General features: G+C 49.3%; 9 protein-coding genes, besides 1 other annotated feature; 5 read left to right on the top strand and 4 right to left on the bottom strand.

Moving 5' to 3' along the window:
* Positions 1 to 32: 32 nt before the first annotated feature.
* FFUJ_10638 (uncharacterized protein) lies at positions 33 to 1,594 on the top strand (the record flags this gene model as incomplete). XM_023569445.1 has 5 exons in its annotated part: positions 33 to 209; positions 310 to 607; positions 747 to 915; positions 963 to 1,003; positions 1,074 to 1,594. 5 exons carry the CDS (start codon positions 33 to 35, stop codon positions 1,592 to 1,594), a joined length of 1,206 nt encoding a protein of 401 aa, XP_023436660.1.
* Positions 1,595 to 1,910: 316 nt separating this feature from the next.
* FFUJ_10637 (uncharacterized protein) lies at positions 1,911 to 2,571 on the top strand (the record flags this gene model as incomplete). XM_023569444.1 has 2 exons in its annotated part: positions 1,911 to 2,304; positions 2,363 to 2,571. The coding sequence occupies 2 exons, from the start codon at positions 1,911 to 1,913 to the stop codon at positions 2,569 to 2,571; spliced, it is 603 nt and encodes a 200-aa protein (XP_023436659.1).
* A 1,406-nt stretch (positions 2,572 to 3,977) lies between these two features.
* FFUJ_10636 (uncharacterized protein) lies at positions 3,978 to 5,880 on the top strand (the record flags this gene model as incomplete). XM_023569443.1 has 4 exons in its annotated part: positions 3,978 to 4,077; positions 4,135 to 4,823; positions 4,877 to 5,248; positions 5,296 to 5,880. The coding sequence occupies 4 exons, from the start codon at positions 3,978 to 3,980 to the stop codon at positions 5,878 to 5,880; spliced, it is 1,746 nt and encodes a 581-aa protein (XP_023436658.1).
* A 948-nt stretch (positions 5,881 to 6,828) lies between these two features.
* On the top strand, positions 6,829 to 7,756 carry FFUJ_10635 (related to aquaporin, Major Intrinsic Protein; the record flags this gene model as incomplete). XM_023569442.1 has 3 exons in its annotated part: positions 6,829 to 7,140; positions 7,194 to 7,497; positions 7,554 to 7,756. 3 exons carry the CDS (start codon positions 6,829 to 6,831, stop codon positions 7,754 to 7,756), a joined length of 819 nt encoding a protein of 272 aa, XP_023436657.1.
* A 284-nt stretch (positions 7,757 to 8,040) lies between these two features.
* FFUJ_10634 (uncharacterized protein) lies at positions 8,041 to 9,829 on the bottom strand (the record flags this gene model as incomplete). XM_023569440.1 has 2 exons in its annotated part: positions 8,041 to 9,567; positions 9,620 to 9,829. The coding sequence occupies 2 exons, from the start codon at positions 9,827 to 9,829 to the stop codon at positions 8,041 to 8,043; spliced, it is 1,737 nt and encodes a 578-aa protein (XP_023436656.1).
* A 1,456-nt stretch (positions 9,830 to 11,285) lies between these two features.
* Positions 11,286 to 12,162, bottom strand: FFUJ_10633 (uncharacterized protein; the record flags this gene model as incomplete). XM_023569439.1 has 2 exons in its annotated part: positions 11,286 to 12,073; positions 12,123 to 12,162. The coding sequence occupies 2 exons, from the start codon at positions 12,160 to 12,162 to the stop codon at positions 11,286 to 11,288; spliced, it is 828 nt and encodes a 275-aa protein (XP_023436655.1).
* Positions 12,163 to 13,467: 1,305 nt separating this feature from the next.
* On the bottom strand, positions 13,468 to 18,970 carry FFUJ_10632 (related to ankyrin; the record flags this gene model as incomplete). XM_023569438.1 has 6 exons in its annotated part: positions 13,468 to 14,821; positions 14,876 to 15,798; positions 15,875 to 18,379; positions 18,427 to 18,492; positions 18,549 to 18,771; positions 18,831 to 18,970. The coding sequence occupies 6 exons, from the start codon at positions 18,968 to 18,970 to the stop codon at positions 13,468 to 13,470; spliced, it is 5,211 nt and encodes a 1,736-aa protein (XP_023436654.1).
* A 650-nt stretch (positions 18,971 to 19,620) lies between these two features.
* On the top strand, positions 19,621 to 20,607 carry FFUJ_10631 (uncharacterized protein; the record flags this gene model as incomplete). The annotated part of the gene is made up of 1 exon (XM_023569437.1): positions 19,621 to 20,607. One exon carries the CDS (start codon positions 19,621 to 19,623, stop codon positions 20,605 to 20,607), a length of 987 nt encoding a protein of 328 aa, XP_023436653.1.
* Positions 20,608 to 20,810: 203 nt separating this feature from the next.
* Positions 20,811 to 20,882, bottom strand: a tRNA (tRNA-Arg).
* A 1,750-nt stretch (positions 20,883 to 22,632) lies between these two features.
* FFUJ_10630 (uncharacterized protein) lies at positions 22,633 to 23,601 on the bottom strand (the record flags this gene model as incomplete). Its single annotated transcript, XM_023569436.1, has 1 exon — positions 22,633 to 23,601. The coding sequence occupies one exon, from the start codon at positions 23,599 to 23,601 to the stop codon at positions 22,633 to 22,635; it is 969 nt and encodes a 322-aa protein (XP_023436652.1).
* Between the last annotated feature and the right edge of the window lie 231 nt (positions 23,602 to 23,832).

Below are 23,832 nucleotides of genomic sequence, written 5' to 3'. Positions count from 1 at the left end.
CATGCCATCCAAGTCGCCCAGTCAAGCCAGAAATGGGAACCGTAGGAGGTACGACTCTGAGGCCTCTTCCCTTCGCGCTGCCGAACCTTAAAACTGACCGAGCTGAAATGCAGCCATACAAAGTCACGCATGGGCTGCTTGACGTGGTGTGTGGGACTTCAAGACTTTCGATACTAGTCGAACATACTAATCAGTATTTGTCTGGTCCAGTAAGCGACGTCACATCCGCTGCGACGAGAACTATCCCCAGTGGTAGGTGGACCGTGCCTCTATACTAAGACGATCATCGGCTCATGATCTCCTAGCCAGAACTGCACTAAGCACAAGGTCAAATGTTCCTTTCACGATACACCGTCACAAGAAGAGTTGCTCATCCAACCTCCGCCTGAGAATACTCCATCAAAGTCTTGTTCAACCTCTAAACCTCGCCGACCATGGTCGGCCAAGGCCAGGGCAGAGGTAAGGCAGTGGAGAAGGACAGGGTCAATGCCTATACCGGACGATCGTATCAGAATAACCCTGCAACCAACCATATACTCTGAGGATGACTTATGCTTCGTTTACCAAGCAGCAAGCAATCAACATAGACTTACAACGATGGGAGTGAGTAAGCTCACTGTTATATCATCATACTTACCGAGGTTGGTTTGTCCAGCAGTTTCTTATCTCATCATGTTGACTCTCTAGTTTTTTTCGTATCATCTCGTCGTCTCGCTTGGCGATGAACGGGGTACTCGCCCTTTCAGCATACCAAGTTGCGTCAGTTACTCACTGCCAACATGCCCGTCGGAAAGAGTATCAATACCAGATGCTAGCTATCCAGGATCTCAGGAGGTGTTTGTCCAACTTTAGACCGGAGCATGCTGATGGTGCCCTTGTTGCTTCAATGGCCTTGCTATGGCTCTGTGAAGACATGTGAGTGCGCCTCTCTGAGGTGATGACGAAAGTATTGACACGACCAGGTCGAGCCGAAGACAGATTGCAGAAGGGATCTCAGCGGCAAGTATGAACCTTCCGCCGCCGTCACATAAAGCTCATACAATTTCAGATTCTGCAAACATGCCACCGGTTAGGTCACCAATCCGGATTTTATCACATGATATCAAAAGCATGGCGTCAAACTGCCCATCTGCACACAGCGCTCAAGACGGAGTGCGGGAAGCCGAGTGGACTACAACGTATAATTGTCGAGATGCAGAAATTCAAGGCCCTCTTGAAGGAGCAAGAACCGGACGATGACACTTGGAGACAACTGCGGCTACTCATCGCCCTCGCGGAGGACTTGACCGAACTGGAGCCATCAACGCCCGCCGATAAACAATTCGAACGGATCCGGCTATTGCGAGACTACAAACTCTGGCTCCCACTTAACGACCTCTTGACCGGCAGGAACCTGTCGAGCACGCTGATGGTTAATGCCTACTTATACACGATAGCTTTATACGCCCAGCGCCAGACATCACAGGCGTATATGATTGACCTGGGAGTTGACCTGCCCAGTTTACTGGATGAAACGTTCCGGCAAATCACACCTATTAACTCGTACCTTGGTCCACTCAACAACCTGAAAGCTCTGGTATCGTCATTGTCATAAACTGGTAATATTTAAGTTATAGCAAGTTCAGATTGTGGCAACGGAATGGAACAAACGCCACTAAGCAACAGGCGAATGGTAATAGTAATAATAAACACTTGAGCTACTGTACACAGTTCAGGGACCAAAAGTACTAAAAATGCCTTGTTTCAAGTGAATGTAACCAGTGAAAACTGGGTCTTGGACGGGCTTTGGCTTACCAAAAGACCCCTCAACTCATTAGCCAATAGAAGCTTACGCAATTCCACTGATAGACAGAACTGCATCCTGAATCCTACTCCTTTCATTAAACATCTCACCGCCGTTTTGAATCGAGATGACTGCACGAAAAAACCTCAGACTCGAAGAAGTCACGCTTGAAGATGTACCCGTTCTGACAGAGGTATGGTTCGCAGCTTTTACCGATCCTGGAATCCGACGCATCTGGCCTGATACACCGGCGGTACGCAACTGGTGGACCGAAGGCAATCGTCACGACTTGATCCATAAACCGTTTCAACGCTACGTCAAAGTCGTCGATCCAGACTCTAAAGATGCTAATGGCCGTCCGCGCATCGCGGCTTTCGCCAAGTGGGATACTTCGATGCCCCGCGAGCGGGGTCGACGATATCCACCATGGACTCAGGATCAGCCTGGTCAAGTCTGCGACGATTTCATCGCCAAGGAGGAAGCGGAAAGACTCCGCGTTATGGGAGACCTGAAGCACTACTGTAAGGGGCCCCTCGGACCTACCTTGTACACCGGATCTGCTAACCGCAATTCATCTAGATCTCGACACGTTGGTCACGCACCCTGACTATCAACGCTGCGGAGCTGGCTCAATGCTTATGAACTTTGGCTGTGATCTAGCAGACAAGGACGGAGTTGCAGCGTATGTGGATGCAAGCAAGTCTGGGGCCGGACTTTACAAACGTTTTGGGTTTGTGGATGAGAGCTTACCCGGTTCTGGCGACATCGCTTCCATGGTTCGACGATAACGCCCGACGGTCTTTGTAACCTGGGCTGTGCCGCTGCAACGTTGTAAGGATCAAGAATTATTGAATAAAGCATAACCTACTCATATATCGAAGTTGAAGCTACTAAGACATGCCCTTTGACATATTGTCGTTGCCAGATGGCAGAAAATCGATAGAGGTTGAGGGAGAACTAATCAAGTCTGTTTTGGGTGATATCGGCAGCAGGATGAAGAGGCAGACTAATATTCGCGATACAGAACAGCCTTACCGGGGATAATCGGGGAAATACCATACCACGTTTTGTCCCGAGATCTCACGTCGCACAAGTCAACAATACAGGGTCCATCCTAGCAGGAATATTCTACGACTGCAAGACATGTCAACTGCCGGGACCTTACCAAATACTGGTGATAGGCGAAGATACGGCCTGTGCCGCTTGGAAATATTTTGTAGAGGCTGCTTCCTGTCTTTCCTGTGATAGGCGAAAATACGAGAATCGCGTTGCCTGTCGTTTTTTCAGAAGCAAACGGATTTTATTAGAAAGAAACACTAGTAATAGGTCTCGCTAATCCTTTCTGATTCCCTGAGTACTGAAATGCTTCCACTTCAGAATCCAGCGTTCAGAGGCCTAGGCTGAGTGATGGAACATCAGCGTCATTTTCAACAGCAGGATAGCTGGAAGCGACATACTGATAATTTCGAGCCGGGTAAACATAGCAAAGCGTCGCGCGCTTGAGTATCAAGAGCTAGATGCAAATTAGAGAAATCTCATCCTCATCAATATATTCTCCTTCGCTGAAGTATCATGCGATTCAGTAAGGTATACATTGTTCGAAGCAGTGCCACTTTTGTAGCATTGTGAGCTGCTATGCTGTATTGCAGTAAGCTAAGTTATAGTATTAAACTCAATGGAGTTTTCTTTCGTGAGCCTTGGGTAGATTTTGGGGTTAGGGATAAGCTCTTGAATAGTAGGTGACCTGCGATGGTCTTCTCTATTTCATCAGCACTCGTTTCGTTCCATTGTATAGCGACAGCGGACCCTTTCATTATTCAATTTCATATACTATGGAAGCCAAATAGCGTAGATATAGTTAGGATCTCCTGATTACCCGTCATCTTTACGATGCTATCGTCCATGTCTCTCTACCAGGTCTCTCTACCTGTCCCATCGCATAGCCCCGATCCTGGTGGAATATCTTAGATTACCAAAGCCTTGTAAAACCAGATTCCAAATTTTAAACACATTTTTTAATCAGGTCTCCTCTAAGGCCCAGCCCCCGGCCATCTCATACCGTGTAACCAATCATCGATGCATCGTCGCATCCAATTGCTGACATCTGTACGTCGGTTCCTCAATAATCCGAACCGAGGTCACGTCAAACACGAGATATTCCCCTCTTCGTAATACATATTCATTCAATGCCATCATGAGCTATTTGGTAGTTGGAGTCACGGGGCATCATCGCCTTCGTACTCAATGCGGTATCTGCAGCAGGGTATTGTTGGCTGGCGCGAGCTTTGTGGCTTGTTAGTTTTGACATCACTCTTCTCATGTTATTCCATCAGCTAACAGCAAGTTTGCAGTGCTAGGTGACGGTCTTGAGCCAGAATCAGGGATTTGTCTAGACCGTGCGGTATTCCCCGACTCTCGGAGCATCAGAGTTGGTACCAAAGTCATTTGCTGGGCACCGAGCTGCAGGCGATGCACAGATGCTACCGAGGCAGTAGGCTTGCATTCTACGTGCTTGAGTCTGTTCAAAGAACACTGCAGAATTGACAAGGCGGTCGACAGATTGTGGATAACAATCGGCAAGAGGAACCTCTGGCAACGTGCTCCAATGCTTCAACTGGACCGTGAAACAGGACTTGACATCGAAATTGTCCGCGAGAATGCAGAAGCTTACGGTATTCGATTATTGAAGCTCCTGCCAGCAGAGCTAATCCAAATGATACAAGAGTACAGTGATTCGGCAACGTTCTGGCGCTACATCCATGCTCTCAGCATAGCCCGGGAATTGTCCCGCTTACAGTCCGATGCCGCTCCGCCGGTTACTTCAATACCTTTGTGTAATGTCCTATCTTGGACACGAGGAGATCGTGCTGCTGTGCTATCAAGCGACTGCCCGCCAGTAGTACGCTTGACTCTTGATCACAGGGGCATACGTATGATAGAACGGTTATCAAAATCATCATACCATCCCCAACGTTCGGATAAGGAGGCATTCGTCATTGCACCGGCGATTTGCTTTCAGGATGTTGTGGCTGTGCTAAAGGTGATGAGGTTGCTCTGGATATTGCCATGATCTGAACTGACCAGGACACCCAGTTTCACGTATTGCGACTTGAGCTCCCTGCATCTTTGTTGGGGTTTCACATCTGGGATACCCCCAGCCCCCCCGGTATTGAGGACTGCGACTTTTACGGCCGCGTGACACCGTCCATGCAGTTCAAGACCACCAACTTACGCAGTGTAACGGGCCTCACGTTTTTCTTCTCTTTCAGCAAGCTATACGCAATACATGCGCATACGCATGCGAGGCCTTATGCAACGAAAACTTTTGACCGACTTCCTGCGAAAAGAAAGGAAAGCATCGTATGGATATACCTACCGATGCCGAGAGATGAAGAAATCACGGCGATCGCGATGCGGTTGAAGGTTGAAGGGGGAGGGGCCACAACGCAGAAGCCCTTTTTCATGGTGACATCTTCCTTTCGTGATTAACTTGACTGTACTAATGAAGATAGATACGTACAAAGCTAGCCGGAGATGTGTATGTTGGCCCATGTCATCTTAGGCAGCACAGAGATATCGTTCTCAGCCAGTCAAGTCCGGAGCTGCTCATTCACAATGTTGCAGACGTCGGACCAGCTACTGTGTTCGGAACATATCCGCGGAAGCAGCAACACGATACCCTGCCGCCGTTCAACAACCGCTGGCCGAATATGGACCCTCTCCTTCATCTCATGTTTGAGCATATGTATCTTTCCGTGGCGCCATTGAAAGACGTGACTGTGATTCAGGTTCTGGAAGACGAAAACTTTGAATGCAAGGGTATGATATTCGACTATATTAACGGCGCTCAGAGAGCCTTGGGGGACTGTAGATTTGGCCACTATCGTATCAAGGCATATCTGAGCCCACGGCGTTTGTGCTACTGTCATGTCCAGTCTACTCCTGCGATAGTGCGAGGCTTTCACGTCGAGATTGGAAGTGATTCAGACCATGCACACAGCGGCGATGACTGGAAGTGCTCGGAGATGGAAGGAAATATCGAGTTTTGGTTCTCCAAGGAACATTCGGTCATCGTCTGCGGTCTGCCACTCCATTGAGAGCATAGCAGTACCATGAGGGGTCTGGATACTTGGCGGTCGTGTGTTTCCTTGGCGATCATTTTAGTTTCGTCTTGATCAGCAGATATGCAGATGCAGAGACCCTCAGTTCACTGCTAGTACACGTCAGTATATCGATGATCCCGAAGCGCGAAATCGTGATCCAACTGGAATTATAGCAACTCAAGATCGCCCAGCTCAGCACGGACTTGTCAGCTTGTCGACACCAACAATGGGGAGACAGCCCAATTGCCGTGATAAGATATGTACGCCAAGAAGCGGTCGATCAAAGGTTGCACCAAAGCTCGGCTTTATAAACAATTCTCTGGTCGACAAACGCGGCTCGCTGCATATGATGTGATATTTGCAAAACACAGATTGAACAGTGATCGTCCGATGGCCTGATCCAAACGGTCTAGTACGACGCCAAACTCACTGCACACTTTTCTACATTAGGCTCTGTGATCTTCATTCCCGGACGTCAAGTCCGGCTAGTCCAGCGTCTGTCCAATAAAGAAGTGGTAATAATCAGCCCCATTGACATTGTCAATTCAATAGTCTGAGACTGGACAGGCGCCAAGCAGACGGGCTTGATGTCAGCTGTGGAACTGCCTACGGCCGTTGCAATCCTGACGTTGTCATTTTGACACTTTCGCAGCGCAGCAGTTTCACAGAGGCCAGCTTTGTGCGCGTCATACCTGCAGCCACGCCAATATGAAAGAATTGAAAAGTGATGAGTATTCTACCAAAGGGAGTAGGCCGTAGTTACTACGTCAGCCGTTGAGCATTCCCAGGTTTCCATTACCTCCACCATCCCCATTACTTTCTGCTTTCCCTGTTTTTCACTCACACCAGATTTCTTCTTTCTGCTTAATCCTTCCTTTCAGGGTCCAGGCCTTGAAGAAAACGAACCAGTCATCGCGCGCGAAAATCCACGACGTTGCGAAAATGGCATCCGCTGCTGAAGTTCAGGGTGCGAATGGCTTCAATGGCCACCACCAACATAAACGGCAGAGAACCCATCTTAGCGAAGTCGGCACTCACATGGTAGCGGCGTCTGGCGAATTCGTTGGTACTTTCTTCTTCTTATACTTTGGCTATGCCGGCAACATTGTCGCCGTTCTTCAAGAGCCTGCCACCGGGCCGAATGGCACATTGACCAACAACACCATTATCTGGATCGCAATGGCATACGGTTTCTCCCTCTTAGTCAACGTCTGGGCCTTTTACCGAATCAGCGGTGGACTGTTTAATCCTGCGGTAAGCTGTTTCACTCGTTGACAAGCTTGATATGCTGACGGCTCTGCACGTAGGTCACCTTTGGTCTCTGTCTGGCTGGCCAACTGCCATGGATGCGAGCGCTGTACCTATTCCCAGCTCAGCTCATCGCTTCGATGTGCGCAGGTGGTCTAGTCGAAGCCATGTTCCCCGGTAGTGCCTCGCAGGCAAACACCACCCTCGGTCCCAATACTTCGATAGCACAAGGTGTCTTTCTTGAGATGTTCTTTACAGCTCAATTGGTCTTTGTCGTCTTGATGCTTGCAGCGGAGAAATCCCGCGATACGTTTCTCGCGCCGATTGGCATTGGTCTCTCTGTTTTTGTGGCCCTCATTCCAGGTAGGAAACCTCCCTTGTTATTACTTCTTGGCATGTTGTTGACGATCGCAATCTAGGTGTCTTTGTTACAGGCGGATCGTTAAATCCAGTACGGTCTTTTGGCTGCGCTGTCGGTGGCAGAGACTTTCCTGGTTATCACTGGCTCTACTGGGTCGGACCTCTTCTTGGTGGTGCTCTTGCTGCTGGCTACTTCAGGCTTGTCAAGATGATGCACTACGAGGAAGCGAACCCAGGGCAGGACAGTCCAGTCGACGTCTAGGAGGCGGCGACAGAGCATCAGTATGTTTGAGCAGTAGTAGTGGCCTAGGTTTGTGTTTGAGACAACAATCTGCCACTTGTCATCTACATCAAGGGGGATATCGTGGATTGTACACGGTAATAAGTTGACAGCACGGCGGAGCTGATAATGAAGCATTATGACCAATTAATTAATCACCGGATGGTAAATTAAAGACTCAAATCTCGCTCAAACCCAAGAATTGCCATGGTTAACCGTTTCTAAACATTTAATATACACCAAATAACCCATGTAAAGACCTAAAATCACGCTTTGAGTACCAATGGTCCCTGTTCATCTTGGAACACAACATCCCACCAATTCTGTTTCTCTTTCTTGGCCCAACTTGACGTGCAAACGGTGTCAAAGTCGGTATTGACCATACCGCGCTGAGCAGGCATGAACCGCCTGATAGTACGGTATGCCTCGAGACCCCAGTAGATAGCCCGACCTTCGGGGATCTCGACCCTGCCCAGAGGCTGCTGTCGGCGCTGAGTGAGCTGCGCGTTGACAAGCTGGCGGAGGTAGGGGAAGAACCACATGCGGTCCCACCACAAGACTCTTCGGGTCTTGAGGTTGTTGATGTGAGCGTTGTGATGGATGTTGATGGGGATGGCGGTGGTGAAGAAGTCGGCGTACAAAGTCATGTCGCCCCAGTTCAATGTGCGTCGGTCCTCTTCTGAGAGAATGCGCGCAAGGGGATTTGTCGCATTGGCAATCTCCTGGGGGACAGCAGTCAGACGAACGGGCTCAATCTCGAGCTCTCGAGATCGCTCGGCAATATATGTCTGGTTGTTGAGTGTCAGGATATCGCCATCATCTTCTTCGAACACAGTGGGAATGGAGATGGTCTGGTTGTAGTCGAGGCCGACGTGGAACTCGAATTGATCGCGGACCATAGTGGAAACATTGTGAGAGGGATCAATGGCATCGCCAAGCTCGCGTCGCCATGTGCGCCACATCTCTTGCTCTCCCCAGATCTCACCAAAGAAGCCTTGGTCACTGTAGAAGTGGTCGCCCTGCTCGGCCTTTCCAAGCTCGTAACGCTCTTGGGCACGACGGAAATACTTTCGCATATCGCCGACAGGGCCAATGAAGGCACCACTGTTGATGTACTTGGGTCGGACGTCGACCATGCGCAAGTTGGGATCTTGGTCTGTCTCGGGTCCGTAGAGATCCTCTCGGAGAGGTGACTCTGGGAGGGCATCGCAGTGCAGGTTGGAACCAGACTTGGCGCGGGGCCAGCACCTCTTTTGGGCGGACACCATGATGGTCTGCTTCATAGGCATCTCAGACTTGTGTGGCCATTGAGCGCGAAGACGCGCGTTGGCCTCTTCGTTGAGAGCATGGTAGCGCCAGAGGAGTACACTTGGGGGGAGCTGGAACCAAGAGTCGGCGCTGTCTGCGACCATGATAAGGTCATCCTCGTTCAAGTGGTCCTTGCTTGAGCTGCCTTGACGAGAGCTCCAGTCAAGATAATCGAGGACACCAGCGATCTTGGCGAGATGCGAACCACTCTTGCCCCAGTTCAGGATAACGGGGGCGGGATATCCAAGGGCAACCGCTGTAACAATGGCCTTGCAGACGTTGACACCGGGGGCGTTGGCTGGGAGGAGGATGACGAGACGGCGGTTGAAGATGTTGCCGGCCTTGGGAGGCTTTACCATGACGGGGATGCCAGCGGGCGAGACGGGGGAAACAGGTGAAGCGGGTGAAGCGACAGGCGAGCTTGTATCTTGAGTTTCGCCCATCTCGAATACATCGGCCGTTCCATCGGAGAGGTATTGTCGGCCCTGCAATCGTCAGTCAATTGAAGATCCCATCGGTGGTTGCGATGCTGCTTACCTCTAGAGCTGCAAGAGCCAAAAACGTAGGAATAAGAAGAATTGCTGCCAGCACGAGCAAGAACCCTCTTGTTGACAACCGCAAGAACCTCCTTGGCATTATCTGAGTGGTCTCAGTCTTATCCTTGACGACATTCGTTGTCGGCAATTCTTGGTAACCGCCGCTGAACATTTGGCGGAACCAGCCGGCACCCTCGTTAGTGCCTGTCATGTTGAGAGAGAGAGGAAGCAGATTGATTCAGATCAGTAACAAAACTGACCAAGCTTAACCTGCGCTTCAAAAGAGTGTTTAAACGAGTGAATGAATGGATGATCGAACGAAGGACGTCGAGGGGCAAGCCGAGGGGTCCCGCTGTGACATGACTATATACCAGGGAGTTTAACGGTGCTAGATGCGCAGAAAAGGAGAAAAAAAGCCACTGGAATTTCAAGACCCTCCCTTGCACGCAGTCCATTCCCTCACCAATTGCACATTATTGGACTGATTAAAATCACTGGCATATCGCCACAAACAGGTACCTCTGCCCATTTTGCCAGGGAAAAAGGGACAAAGTGGCTTGCCAAGATCTTGGTCTGTTGAATTATCGATTCAAGGGAGGGAAAAAAAGAATACCAGAAGGAAAACTTGACTCCACCTGTGCATGGCGCTATCGCCGACCTAAACCCGCCTAGAATTAATTACTCTTGGGCGATGTCTCAGCCCCGGAGGCTAAAATCAGGGGTTGGACAGCGCCGTTTTAGCGTGACGAGCGCTACACAGCAGCGGTCTAACGGACAAGCTTAATTTTACAGCGCCAAAACATCGCTGTCGCCCAAAGGATCATGATGGGAGCGACGTAGGGTCTGCCAAGCAGACGATTGTTGATCTCGTGAAACAAATCTCCAGTCTTGAAGATTAAGTCTGAGCACAGGATGAATAGTCGCTGGAAAGATGGAGCTTAAGAGATTGCTATAAAGTTGCCAGCCCCGACCTGGAGTTAAATCAGTTCGCGATGTGATTATTGAGGTCAACATTCTTCCCTTGCCCCGGTCAACTCGAGCCCGCAAACATCAGCAACCTGATGTTTCCTGTCTGCTCTTTAGCATCATAACAAGTTCACATCAACGTATTTCGTTGTCTTGCCCTCACAGTTAATCGTCAGATACCCACGGCAGGTCTACCTACAGCATGACCTCGTCAACTGCACGTTTCTGTCATTTCTTGGCCAGCTCTATCATCAACGCAAGAAGCCATCTCGCTTCTACATCGTCGAGCGTCTAACTCGGTCCAGGCGCCCAACGTTTTTCTTCTGTCACTGTCCCCTGTCTTCAGGTGCGCCATCTTCCCCAAGCTATTGGCATTAGTGCCCGACCGGCCTTCGCAACACATGCAGGAACAGGAAAACGTCGCAGACCTCATGATGATCCTTATCAAGCAGCAGAAAATGTCAAATGAGTCTAACCAGAGACTAAAAAAATTCATCGCTTCTCTAACGCTATGACTATCGCTAATGAGACCACATTTTAAGGCTGAAATGCATCCAGGTTATTCGCCCCGATCTGAACTCCTTGCATTCTTGGTACAGTATCAGAAATTCCTCCGGACGCGAGGGAGACGAGGGAAGTGTCCGATGTCTGAGACCTCACCAATCATGACTCCCTTGGACGTCTCCCCCGTTAAACATGATTTAAGCATGTATCGGGATCGCGTGATGCTCAAATCGCGAGAAGGAAGATTGAGATTCCGATCTTATCGTGTTTCGGGCAGCGCCCACATCCCGCCAGTACAGGGCCATAGGAAATGGGCGATCGGCCTGCGTCCAGAACCCCTCCCCACTAACCGCGCGCCGACGATACTCGCGTGCCCCCTGAATTAACCCCTCCACGTCCTTTCGCTCTGACGTGCGCTTGTCCCATTTTAATCTCAGCGCGTTGAAGTCGTCGCTGACCAATATTGGTGCTCTGACTGTTCCGTCTGAGGATTGTGATGAAGACAAAAGGAGTTTGTATGTCTCAAGAGTGAGGAATGGGCTGTAGATAAGTGTCTCCTCGTCCATCATCTGTCCAGCCTCGCCCAAGTTCGCAATTGACGGTGTTTTTAGTACCGAGATATCGAGGCTCTGGAGAAAGGTTTCGTCGGCAGCTGTGAATGTTGGGTCTTGGGCGTAAATTCTCAATTTCCTCTTATCGCCCGTTGATAAAGTTAGATGAGATGCGATGGCCATCAGCACGACCAATTGTTTGATGCGTCGCTGTTGGTCCTTAGCGTCCAACAAGCTGCCCAGACCCAGCGAAACAATCTTGGTAATGCGCGGTCGGTTTTTTGTTCGCAACATGTCTTCAATTGTCTTGGCCAGGGCGGATTGGTTGTAAATGTCCCTGGCATCTTCGTATAATCTATATAATTGCTGGAGTTGTTTGCCAGATCCATTGCCTTTTCTTGACGTTTGCGACTTTTTGCTGGGCGTGTAATGATCTGCACTTGTTAACAGTCTGGTCCCATGGCCCCTAATTGAGAACCTCACCATCGCCATCGGCAACCTGCATCTTCTTTGAGTGTCGCATCTTTACTGAAGTACTCTTTGTAGTATTTTGTGTTTGCAACATTAAAACTTTGGCGTTTTGGACAATTCAAGAGATGCTTTGGGCTGTTTGGAAGTGATTGATGATTGTTTATTGTATTCAAACTGAGGGCAAGCCTGCTTCTATTTAACATACCACTGGGCATCCACCCTTTGATGTATCTATCTTGGACATGCCTATTCTGTATCTTCCATTGCGTGCTCGGTGTTCGGTCTCTTGCTGCGCCTGTCAGCAAGGCCTTTGTAATCCTCTCGGACAGCGATGCCGTCCGCATAAGCAGATTTTGGTGGAGGATGGGTTTGACAGCAGCTGCAACAGTCAGACCAATTTCTAAGCTAACGGCCGCTAACCAACTTCGGATCAACGTTACAAATCGAACAGGATGACAAAAGCTTCAATGACGACAAATCTGGGCTTATCGTGGAATTGACTCATTGAGATGGTTCTGTTGGATGAGATGCTAGGGAATAAGTTCAGAGAAAATCTAGTTTCGTCTCATCTATCCACTTTCCGACATAGAAATCCATCAATAATTCTGGCAGATTCAGCAGTGAGCAGTCTCTGTCACAGAGATCTACCCTTATCGCATTAGCAGACGATAAGTTATCCACGATAAGGCAGATAACACGGCTACCGGCTCTCATCTGCAACATCATTGTGGCTATTCGGCAGGTGAGTCACTTTGAATCATCAAGATATCATTCCTATAATCTCTTTTCGTATTAGTCGTGACTCACGAGATAAATTTGACCTTAAAAGTTCAATCCTTCGAGCCATCGCGGATTGCGCACCTCGGACATTCCAAAGTCCGACGTTTCACTCGCCAATCTTGGCTCACTCACTTCCCCAAGCCTTCGCATTCGATTCCATTGACAAAGCTCATTCTTACAACTGCAGAGCCAGCTTCCTCAATGAGACGCTTCTTGTCTTCCACATTTTTAAATTGTTAAAAGAGGTTGGACTTGTCAAAAAACCTGATCGCACGAGCCTTGTTCGGCCAGAAGACAATAGATAACGAAAGATACTAGACTAACAGACTCCGGTGTGAAAGACACCAATCGATGTTAGTGTCGCATCGTCATGAATATCCGCACAATCTGGGCAATTGACTTCAACAGAAAAGTAATATCATGGACTATTCCACCACGACTTTTCAACAGCTAATCGTACACTGTCTCAATTCAAGTTCTTTACATTTACGCTCTAGCTGAACCGGCCATCTGCCCATGGAACCTTCATGCCCATAAACGACGACCGCGACGACTTTCTCACCGGCTCTTGATTCTGCTATCCGTAGTTCGCAGGTCCAGGTGGCGCGTAAGGCACAAAACCAGGATCAGGTGTAGTCTGGCTCGGCGGCGTATACGTTTCCGGGGGTGAAAGCGAGGGAAGATTCTCCGGTGGAGGAGTCTGTTGCTGCATCGGTTGATACGCCTGGAATGCATTCGCCAATGATCCGGGAGGAGTCGAGTGTCGCACGTTCTCTCCACCTCCGCCGGGTTGGTACGGTCTGTACATAGCAGGTTTGGCACCCGTGATAGGTTTCCTTCTTATAGGCCCCTTCGATTGTTCGTTCGTCGGTGTGATCAGCTCAGACTGACGTTTGTACAGTGGATTTGGGCTAAAGTCGAGGATGTCTTGAGCAGGGCTGTATAGGTCTGCGAAAGAGTTGGATGAAGGGCCAGATGGCGTGATAGATGGTCTAGTTATCGGTGATGCGATATGGTGACTCGGGGTATGATCCACCACGATCTTCTCAGAAGCAAAACTGACAGATGGACCAGCTCTCTGAGTTTGGGCCTCAGGCGATTCTGGTTCGTAGATTGAACTTCTCCTACTCTCCTCTTGCACCGGCTTCGGGTCATCGTAGTTGAGCTCCTGCTTCTGGCTCTGCACGCTTCGAATCACTGCAGTGATGGAAGCATCGCCAGAAATCATCGCAACCCTGATTGCCTCCATTATGTCCGATATGTGGTTGGTCAGGATCTTGACGCATTCTTCTCTGCCCGCCTCAAGGGCCTTTTGCAATGCATTGAGACCTGCCTTGTTCCTGACCAATACATCAGCCCCACGATCAAGCAGGAACTGAACAGATTCATGATCACCGCTCCATGCTGTGAGGATAAGTGCCGTGTCTCCTTCGTTATCAGCATGATTGATGTCGGCACCTGCGTCCAACAACAGGCGAATCGAGTCAAGAGGGAGATATATCGCTGTATATGTCAGAGGAGTCGAGTTATACTCTCCTCCGACAACCGTCACATCTGCCTTGGCTCCCAGCAGCTTCTTGAAGATAGCTTCTTCACCTTTGCTTGCCGCAGCGATGATAGGATGAGAGAACTCGCCTCCTCCAAGGTTAGGATCAGCGCCATGCTCGAGGAGAATATCGACAATATCTCCTTTGCCAGACTCAACCGCCGCTTGCAAAGCGGTACACTTGGGCATATTGGTATTGGTCGTAGTTGCGTTGACGTTGGCCCCGCGCTCCAAGAGAAGGTTGACAACTTCGACATGCCCTTGGTCCGCAGCAGTCTGGAGAGCCCAACCGTCTGCGGAGTTGATATTAGCACCAGCATCGAGAAGCAGCTTGATTATCTCGATGGTGCCGTCAAAAGAAGCTGCTGTCAAGGCATTCCCGTATCTGTAAGTCACGGTCAGCTCGTTGTATCTCTCGGTTATCTCAGCCAAGACCTACAGTTCGCCAGTTGCATTCGCGTTGGCTCCATATCTCAGCAGCAACTCCACCGTCCTCTGATTCTCAAAGTCGGTAGCTTCATACAAGGACTCATCTAGAGCCTCAGGCGAGATATTTCCCTGAGAATACTCCCACATAGCTCCCAAGATACGAATCTCGTCATCGCCATCTTCTCCCTGCGCGGTTTGTAGAAAGGTTTTGTCACAGTTCAAGCCAGGACAATGATCCAGGATCAACGAAACGATCGCCCAATGGTCACCGAAAGATGCTCCGTCGAGGGCATCCTGTTTGAACTGCTGATTGTGCTCAAAGTCATGGAATAGCCGCGAGAAAGCTTCAAATCGACCGTATTCTGCTGCTTTGACAAGGGCGATGCCGAACTCTTCAGCAGGTAGTTTATCGGAATATTCCTTGATCAGAAACTCAAACACTGCAAGGTCAGCCCTCATAGCTGCTAGAGCCAAAGGTGATGTGATGACCTCCTCCTCCTCTTCTTCATCGGAGTCAGAGTCGGAACCTGAGCCCGACTCTGAACCTTCGTCCTTGTCACTCTCCTCACCCGCATCGTTATTCGTAGCTTCCTCGTCGTTAGCCTCTCCCTCGCCATTCTCCCCCTCAGCCTTGTCGTCTTCATCTTCATCATCCTGAGTGACGAGCGAGACATTATGGGTTACCAGAAGCTTGACGGCTTCAGTGTTTCCAGACTGAATAGCCGCACAGATTACACCTCCGTACGCACCGCAGCTAGCATTCGGGTTCGCTCCCCGTTGCAGTAGCTTACTCATAACCTTGACGTTTCCTTCGGCTGCTGCTCTGTGCAAAGGAGTTATAAGATTGCCCTTGATGCCTTCGTCGATATTGGCTCCTCTGTCAAGAAGCTCCTCAGCAATGTCATCATGTCCAAAGGCGGCTGCATAATGCAGCTACGTTATGTCAGCACATACACGCTACGGCTTAGAGTCTTATCGTTTCTTGCCTCCGCAGAACGTCATCACTTACCGGAGTGTTATAGTCTGAGTCCATCGCGTTTTTGTCCTCATCAAAACCATGATCCATCAAAGCCGCGACTAGGTCTCTAAATCCAATCGTAGCAGCAACATGAAGTCCTGTCAACTTCTCCCGAGCATAATAAGCAAAGGAGCCGGTAAGTCGGTTGTGTTCAGTCAACCAACGGCGTCGAATAATGGAATCCGCCTGCCAGAACTTTTCCTCCAGGCTCAGCGCTTCTGCAAGATCAGTAGTCGCTTGGCTGGCATGAGATAGCCAGTGTGTAACAGCGTAGGCCAGTGCTATGTCCTTGAGATATGGCGCTTCAGGGTCTTCATCCACCTCTTCTTCTTCATCTTCCCCATCACTTGACTCCTCCGAGGCGACAGAGGCGTTGTCGTTTTGAGACTCATCGCCGTTCTGAGATTCATTTTCGGATTCCTCTTCATCCTCTCTCTGGATAACTTCTTGGTCGTTTGCTTCTGCTTCTCCCGAGGCAACACTCTCTCCGTCATTTGGGCTGGCTTCTATAGCACCAGCAACCTCACCCACCGCTCCGTCTATTTGCTGAGGAACATCGGAAAGCGGGAAGTCAAAGGTCTCTAGAATATGACTGAACGCTCGGAAACCCAGAATACCATGCTGTAGCTTGATATCTTCGCTGGTGAGACCAAGCAGCATGTGTGCATGCTCAAGAAGATGGGCCTTGACCACTGGTTCAGTAAAGCACACCGTCTTCTCTTGGAGGCCATTTTCTTTCAGTACGATTAATGGTCTACACTTCTGGATCAGATCATGTAGCTCTGAAACTTCCGATGGTGAAGAGTCGAGACCAGCAAGGAGACCAAGCTCAGCTTCGGTTGGATCTTGATAAGTGAGGACCAAAACACGAAGCATTTCCTTGATCTCCCCGGCCTTACCCCGGTTGTTGTCAAACACTTGTTGCCATGCAGAAGTGAGCAGAGCGTCTAATTCTTGTGGGATGACTTCGAGAAGGCGACGGACTTGGAGGTCATTCTGATGCTGAGGAAGCTCCTCGAGATGGTCACATGTAATGTCAATCCACTGCGTGTTTTGAGCCCGCTTGCCAATAACACTGCTAGCAAAGTATGCAAGAGCTCTGCTATACTTCTTATGCTCGATCAGCTCCAGCACCTTGTTCTGTGCGTGCCTGCGAAGCTCGAGCTGGACTTGGTCTCCATATTTTGCGTCTTCAAGATCAACCAGTCGGACGGTATCCCTCTTCAAAGCCCGGTCAATGTCCCAAGATTGGCCACTTGTGATCATCCATCGAACCAGCGGGCGTCTTCCGGTACCGTCATGCTCAACCTCCGAGCTGAGCAGGGTTAAGAGAGTGTTTGTAGACACGGCATCTTGTGAGAGGGATTCGATGTTGTTGATGACAAAGTACACCCTCGCCCCAGTAAACACATCGTCAGCGAGGATATCTTGAAGTACCTGCCATAAGTTCTCAACAGTCAAAAGAGGCTGTGTTTCTCGACCTTTCTTCTTGAGAAGAAACTTTGCATGCGTCGCCAGAAGTCCCTGCCGTTCCAAAAGTTGGCGAATGAGAGCTTTCAACAGACTCTCAGCTGATCCATAATCGGGCGTCTTGTCGCAGAAGAAGTAAGAAAGATAGTTTCGTGATGAGCCCGTGTACGGTTCGTCGGTGATCTCCTCTTCGTATACCTCCTCGTCCTTGGTCAACTCTTCAATCTTTTCAATAGCTGATAATGCGGCGCTTGTTTTGCCGCGACCATCACGGCCACGGACCCAGAGACAATCTTCCTTCTTGACAAGCGAACTGTCCTCGCCCTCACCAGGCTTGGCTAGCCAGCCCAGAAACTCTGGCTCTTTCGAGAACCACGGGGAGGTGGTTGTGTTCTGAGCAATGCTTTCCCTCTTGCTTTGGACTGGTGCACCTTCTAGAGTTCGTAAAGCAAGGTTTATAGTGGCTGGATCGGTGCGTCTTGTTGTATTGTGTCGATTCTTGACGCGCAGATGTGAGCCGTTGATAAGTCGTTTCAAAGGTCCTCGGACTAGTGTGTAACGTTCATCCTTGGAGCTATCGAACTTGACCAAGTCTCGATGATTCGCAGCTAAACCCATCGTCTCCATCACACCATCCAAGATGGAGGAGTCTCTTGTGACAAACTCCGCATACTTCTTGGGCATCGGAATGCTCAGAGCCGATAAGAACTGAGGCATCCCAGAGAGATCCTTAATCGTCGTAGGGTGCTCTTCATAGAAACCACACAGCTCGATTTTAGGCGTTGTCTTGATTACCAGTCTCACGAACTCCTTCCGAAGCTCAGCCAGACTTTCGTCGTCTGGCCTCATGAGCTCGAGCAGTTTGGAGGCTGTTGCATGGCCAAGTTTCTCTCCAACTGAGGAAAGCATGCATGCCAGAGAAGCTGCTTCAGCGCCCTTGAACGGTGTTCCAAAGAATGCGCAGCCGGCTATGTCTTCGAACATGTTTGGGAAGAGATCTTGTCTCGTTGCAGCGATACATATAGCCTGGCAAAATCAGAACAAGTAGACAACGTCAAAACGACGAATCATACCTTGGCTATGACAAGTCCTCCCATACTGTGCCCAATAAACGTGATTGGACGAGGAATGGCCATGTTCTAGAGTGCTCGTCAGACTAAACTCTTGAGCTACGTCGAAAGACGTGGAAACAAACCTCTCTACTCATCTTCAATCCTTCGAGCAGAGTCTGGGCCAGGTTACCAAGAAACTGCTTCACCTTGATGGAACCAGTCCATGAGGATTCACTGTGATACAGAAGAATTCTAGCATTTGGAAAGTCGCGAGCTATGCCCTCCTCACTGGCCCAATTAAAATCGCTCGTGGTCGATTTGAAGCTCAGCAAAGGATGAGCTCCTAAACCTGGCACAAAAACAATACTATTGACGTGTTGGTGAGTCCATTGCTTGAGTAATCATTTTTTTGGGCTGATGCTTACTCCATATCGGTCTTTCTGGTTGAGTCCGGCTCTGGATAGAGCTGTTTGATCCCCTGCTCAACATTCTCGTAGCCCTTCTTCTGCTTAGGAGCGGTCCCTGGAGGGCCGCCGCGTCGCGTTGCTGTTCGACGAAGCGACATATTGGCCAATTCGATCAGAAAAGTACTCGACGTTGGTTGTTGGTGTTGATCTGACAACGTTCACGCCTCCTAATTTTCGTCTTACGGAGGAGTAGGTACTCCCCTTTCATTCTTGGCCCCCACATCTTGGCTTACTGGGGGTCTATGTATGTCAGCATCTGCTGAGCTTTTCACTCGGAGTTATGCGCCTAACATTCATTCTCCAGAGTAAGCACTTAGACAGGCGAGACCTCGTTAGTGTCTCATCGATCATACATGGTGCCACTGCACGGTCTGGTTGCTCCTTTGGGCTGAGATGCAAGGTGTGCCTAATTAAAGAAATTGGACCGTCAGCATGGCACGGCACAGTGGCTGGTCCCCTTTTCCCGAAGTGAAATCCGTGGGCACAGAGCGGGCCGTGTGATCAAGTAAATGGGGAACGCCGCTTACAGCCCAATCATGGATGGTGCTATCGGCCTTAAGAGCAAGGGGTAGCCGACCAGCCTTATGACTGACCCTTGCTTGGTAATGGTCAGCTCTAATTTCCACTCTTTTCTCTGTGTTTACGCGAGCTTTCCAAGAGACTCGCCATCCTTGGGGCATTCGTTCTCTATTTATGCTCCTTGAGAAACTTAAATCTTACGCCGTGTCATTGAACCTAACATCTCACTATGGCTAGTCCACCGCCGCCATTCACGGTCCGCATCTTACAAAAGGACTTCCTTAGCGACGGCTTGGAGTCCAAGGATGAGTTTAATAGCCTCCTCCCTGCGAGCAACCGCTTCAACGATGATATTGTCGTTCCTACATCGGACCCCAACTTCCTAGAGCGGGAACTATCGGTTTCACGCCTCAATGACGTACAAGAATGGCTCTGGGCTTGCGGCCGCCCAATGCCGCCCCGGCCACTTCATCACCAACGGCTCATCTCGCGAGAGATCGTCATCAGCGAGCTCTCTGAGCTGCACATGATCTGGTGGAGAAATCGTATTTTTCTCAAGCCTATACCGGCTTATCTACTTGATCCCGACTTCTGGGTCAGCAACATCAGCGATACAGCTCATCTTGACGTCACCGAAGGCAACATTGATGCCTCCGCCCGGGGATTTCTTTTCTCCTATGCTGCGCTCATCGCATACAAAAGCGACTTTCGTATCGCAAAGGAGCATGGGTTACTGCCTGAGGAAGTGACATGGGAGGGCTGGAAAGCACTGACTGCTCAGGTTCTCGAGAACCACCGCTACGATCGCGTCAATCCGCGCTACTGGTACGGGGAGCTGCGGCTGAGCAGGTTGAACAAAGTCTACGCGCTTCGCAAAGGATATTTGCTGCGCGGCTACTCACGAGTCGCGTCGCATACAGTCTACGGCGATCTCATTCGCGACAATTTTTCGGTCCTTGCTGGTATTCTCGGTTATGTCGTGATCGCGCTCACGGCAATGCAGGTCGGATTGGGTGTTGATCGGTTGGTCGAGAACCAGGCGTTCCAGGATGTGAGTTACGGGTTGACGGTGTTTACATTAATTGTGCCGCTCATCGGAGCGCTGTTCATATTTTTCTTTGTGTTCATCATGATTGTCAGCAATTGGCGGGTCACCAAGGCGTTTGAGAGTCGACGTTTGAAGAAGATGAAGGTAAAACTCTTGCGGAAGAAGTAGACAAAGGAACAGTCGAATACAGTAAATTTGATATAAAAAAAGGATTCCCAAATTCATGGAGGGTAAATGGCCGATAAAAATAATAAAGTAACTTTCTGTTGAGACAAAAGGATTGTTTGTCTGTGACCCTCTCAGTCAAGCTTTCAATTTCATTATGATGATCAAATGTGCCTGATGAAATGCCCCAGGTCTCGTTACAAGGATGATCACGCTGGGGATCGAACCCAGAATCTTCTGATTCGTAGTCAGACGCCTTGCCATTGGGCCACGCGACCTGCTTCCTTGGTAGTGGCCGCTCACATGAGGGCCTAGATCGCTGCAGCAAGCAGATTCACCAATCGAAGCATTGCGTAGGCAGTCACTTCCAGAAGAAAACTCTCTATTGTTGTTTAAAATTCAATAATTTCGTAGCCTTAATAACGCCACCCTAATAGATAATTACGGTCGAGACTTTCCGTGGTGGACCACCAGGCTGATCGGCTCATGCTGCTTGTCAAACGGGAGGAAAATAAAATAAACACTCCAGAAGCTAACACATCGCATAGAAAGTAACAAAAATAAAAAGGGTGATTAACTAAATTATAGTCTCTTTAAATTGTATACATAGTAACCTGTTTCATGTAGGTCAAGCACTGAAATCGCCCATTGCTACTACTGTGTAGGGTAGGTTGATGAACGAAAGAGGCGCGGATGTATTCCGTCAACTTCTGCTCCTGAAACGATGTGGTGATCGTTGGACCACGGTAGAATATTGTCGCTTGCCGTCACGAAACGTCAAATTACATTAAGAGACCCCTGAATGGTGATAAATCTAGATCAAAACGGCAGAGGACTGGATCGAGGAACAGAATGCCCAGCACTCACTTGTTCCCTAAGACGTCTTCGGTCAAACTTCGAGGATATTCTTCAGCAACTGATTATCTGGGTGCGCTCTGAAGATGAAATCAGCATTATGGAGGTTTAAGCTTCCATACATTGACAGAGCTGCAACTAGAAATTTTCGAGTGGCTCTTATACTAAGTTCTTTCTCCTGATTTAAGCTCTCAGCCACAAGTTCTTATACTCCAACCATGAAGGGTTGGCCAACGCCATCCCCAGCGCCATGCCTCTGCGATCGCAACAAATCACAGGGAACTTGAACCTTGAGCCCCGAGGTCTTTTAAAGTTACCTCAGGTTCCATCAGAATTTACGCATAGTATGGTATATATTGATGTTCCGATTCGCGTGCGTGCCAGCAATATCAAAAGGACGCCGTCGAAACAGCCACCCCATCATCTTATTGGGACAATAAAACCCGGTGCAAATATCTAGGCGTTCATGACAAGCAAAGTATACGTCGGGTCTACGATCAATTCGTGCCGGGGGTTATCTTCGAATCAAACAGCACGAAGCAATGATCAACAAGTCCGGCATACCGGACATCCACTACGATTTTGCACGACAGGGCGACGTATGCTCAAACTTTGGCGTGCTTGGTATTTAGCAGAGCCCTGAGAAACTTTCTGATGATCAGAACGCACAGGAATTGTAGAGATGGTTGCCGCAATTACATGAGGGACTTGTAATGGTATACCTGGGCACATTTCACCCCATGAACAAGCCCATTATCTTTCCAGAATACTGCACCGACAAGGGGCATGGGTTGACGGATTGTTTCAGAGATGGGTTAGCTCTACGGGACTTCCATGTTCACTCCTTAAATAAAGCGTGGCCACTATTGCAGTGCAGGGCATACGGGAAGGGATGATACACAACAGAAAATATAGCCATGAACCAAAAATCAATAGTCTAATGGCCTACTAAGATAGATAGACCCTGAATGAATCTTATTATTACTTAGAATAGAGGTCTTGGGCTTTCTTGCCACCGCTAGCTCTCGCAGAATGTTCATACGCTTGCCAATTACATCGCCACGATGACCACCAAGGCAGCCCTGCCTTGGCTAAGACGACCGAGGAAGATGATCCCAGGACCATGATATCGATTAATACGTTTCCTATTATCATATGTTACACGCTAATGCGTCAATACCCCCAAAGCGTATCTTCTTTCGCAGCCTTGATCAGCCACTCACGGCAGACATAATCGACCCTTTTCGCGTGCATTGGTATCTCAATAGGCGAGACATCAAGAAGTCCAGTCGGGTCGTGAATATTTCCGTTTTCTGAATCAATAATAGGTGAGCTGAACTCATGATTGACAATGACAATCTTCAAGGGCCGAGCATAGGTCGAGTCACCCCCAAACTCGGGGTTCCAGAGTTCGCTGCCAATAGACTGCTTGATGTTCCAAGTCTGAACACGAAGCAAATAAGGTCTTGTGATGACCAGATGCTCAATGTTTCGATGTAGTGCAACATTGTACCAGAGTCCTTCGTCACTGAGGTTGATGCTGAATCCAGCGACTTTCCGTAGCTTAGGCCAAACTTGGCTGACGTTGAGCTCACTCCTCCAGAACTCTAATGAAGGCAGGCCGCCTAAGGTGACGAATTCCTCGAGATTGACCAACGCTTGTAGGCCCCGAGAAAAAACTTGGTCAATATGCGCATCAATGCTATGTTGCATAGCGATTCTGCGAAACGGCAGGTCAACGATTAATCGGCGGACAGAGCCACCAAGCTCTAGAAAGACATCGCGTACGAGCGCGCTAGCTCGTATCGACTGGATCTCCTCGAGGCTGAGTCCGAGATAGATGGACGACACTGCAGAAAGTGGGATGGTAGTGGGAAGATGGCCGCCTGCCTCCAAAGTCTTGGAGTAGTTTAGGCAGCGCAAGAATTTCTGGAGTCGAGGTATCGAGTCAAGATTCACACAGTGCTGCCGCAGAAACCTTGTCGCCGGTTCATACGTCGCGCGGCATACCCTGGTCCAGGCGACGAGCTGCTGAACTTCCGGGGTTGCAACGTCAATAATCCGATTGGGTTCACCCGACGGGATGGACGTTTCAAGGATCTGAAGGACGATCTCGAAAGGGATATAAAGGTTACGCGTCATATTGAAGGAGTATGTATAAGAGAATGGAGTGTTCTTTGAGGCTGTGTTACGTATGTTTGCTGCGTTGAGGCCGAAGCCTGTATTAAGAGGGTGTTGTTTGGTCGTTGCCTGTTAGGCTACGATTTAATGTCGACAAACAAAGGCCAATCTTTCCAGCCAAAAGAGATTGACTTGATTCAGGCACCAGAATTAACTGTCGGCTATAACCCGGCCATCAACTTTGGTGGAACA

This window comes from Fusarium fujikuroi, chromosome FFUJ_chr10 (genome assembly GCF_900079805.1).
Source record: "Fusarium fujikuroi IMI 58289 draft genome, chromosome FFUJ_chr10".
NCBI classification, from domain to species: domain Eukaryota; kingdom Fungi; phylum Ascomycota; class Sordariomycetes; order Hypocreales; family Nectriaceae; genus Fusarium; species Fusarium fujikuroi.
The sequence above is the reverse complement of the archived record's forward strand: the minus strand, read 5'-3'. Positions and strand labels throughout refer to the sequence as shown.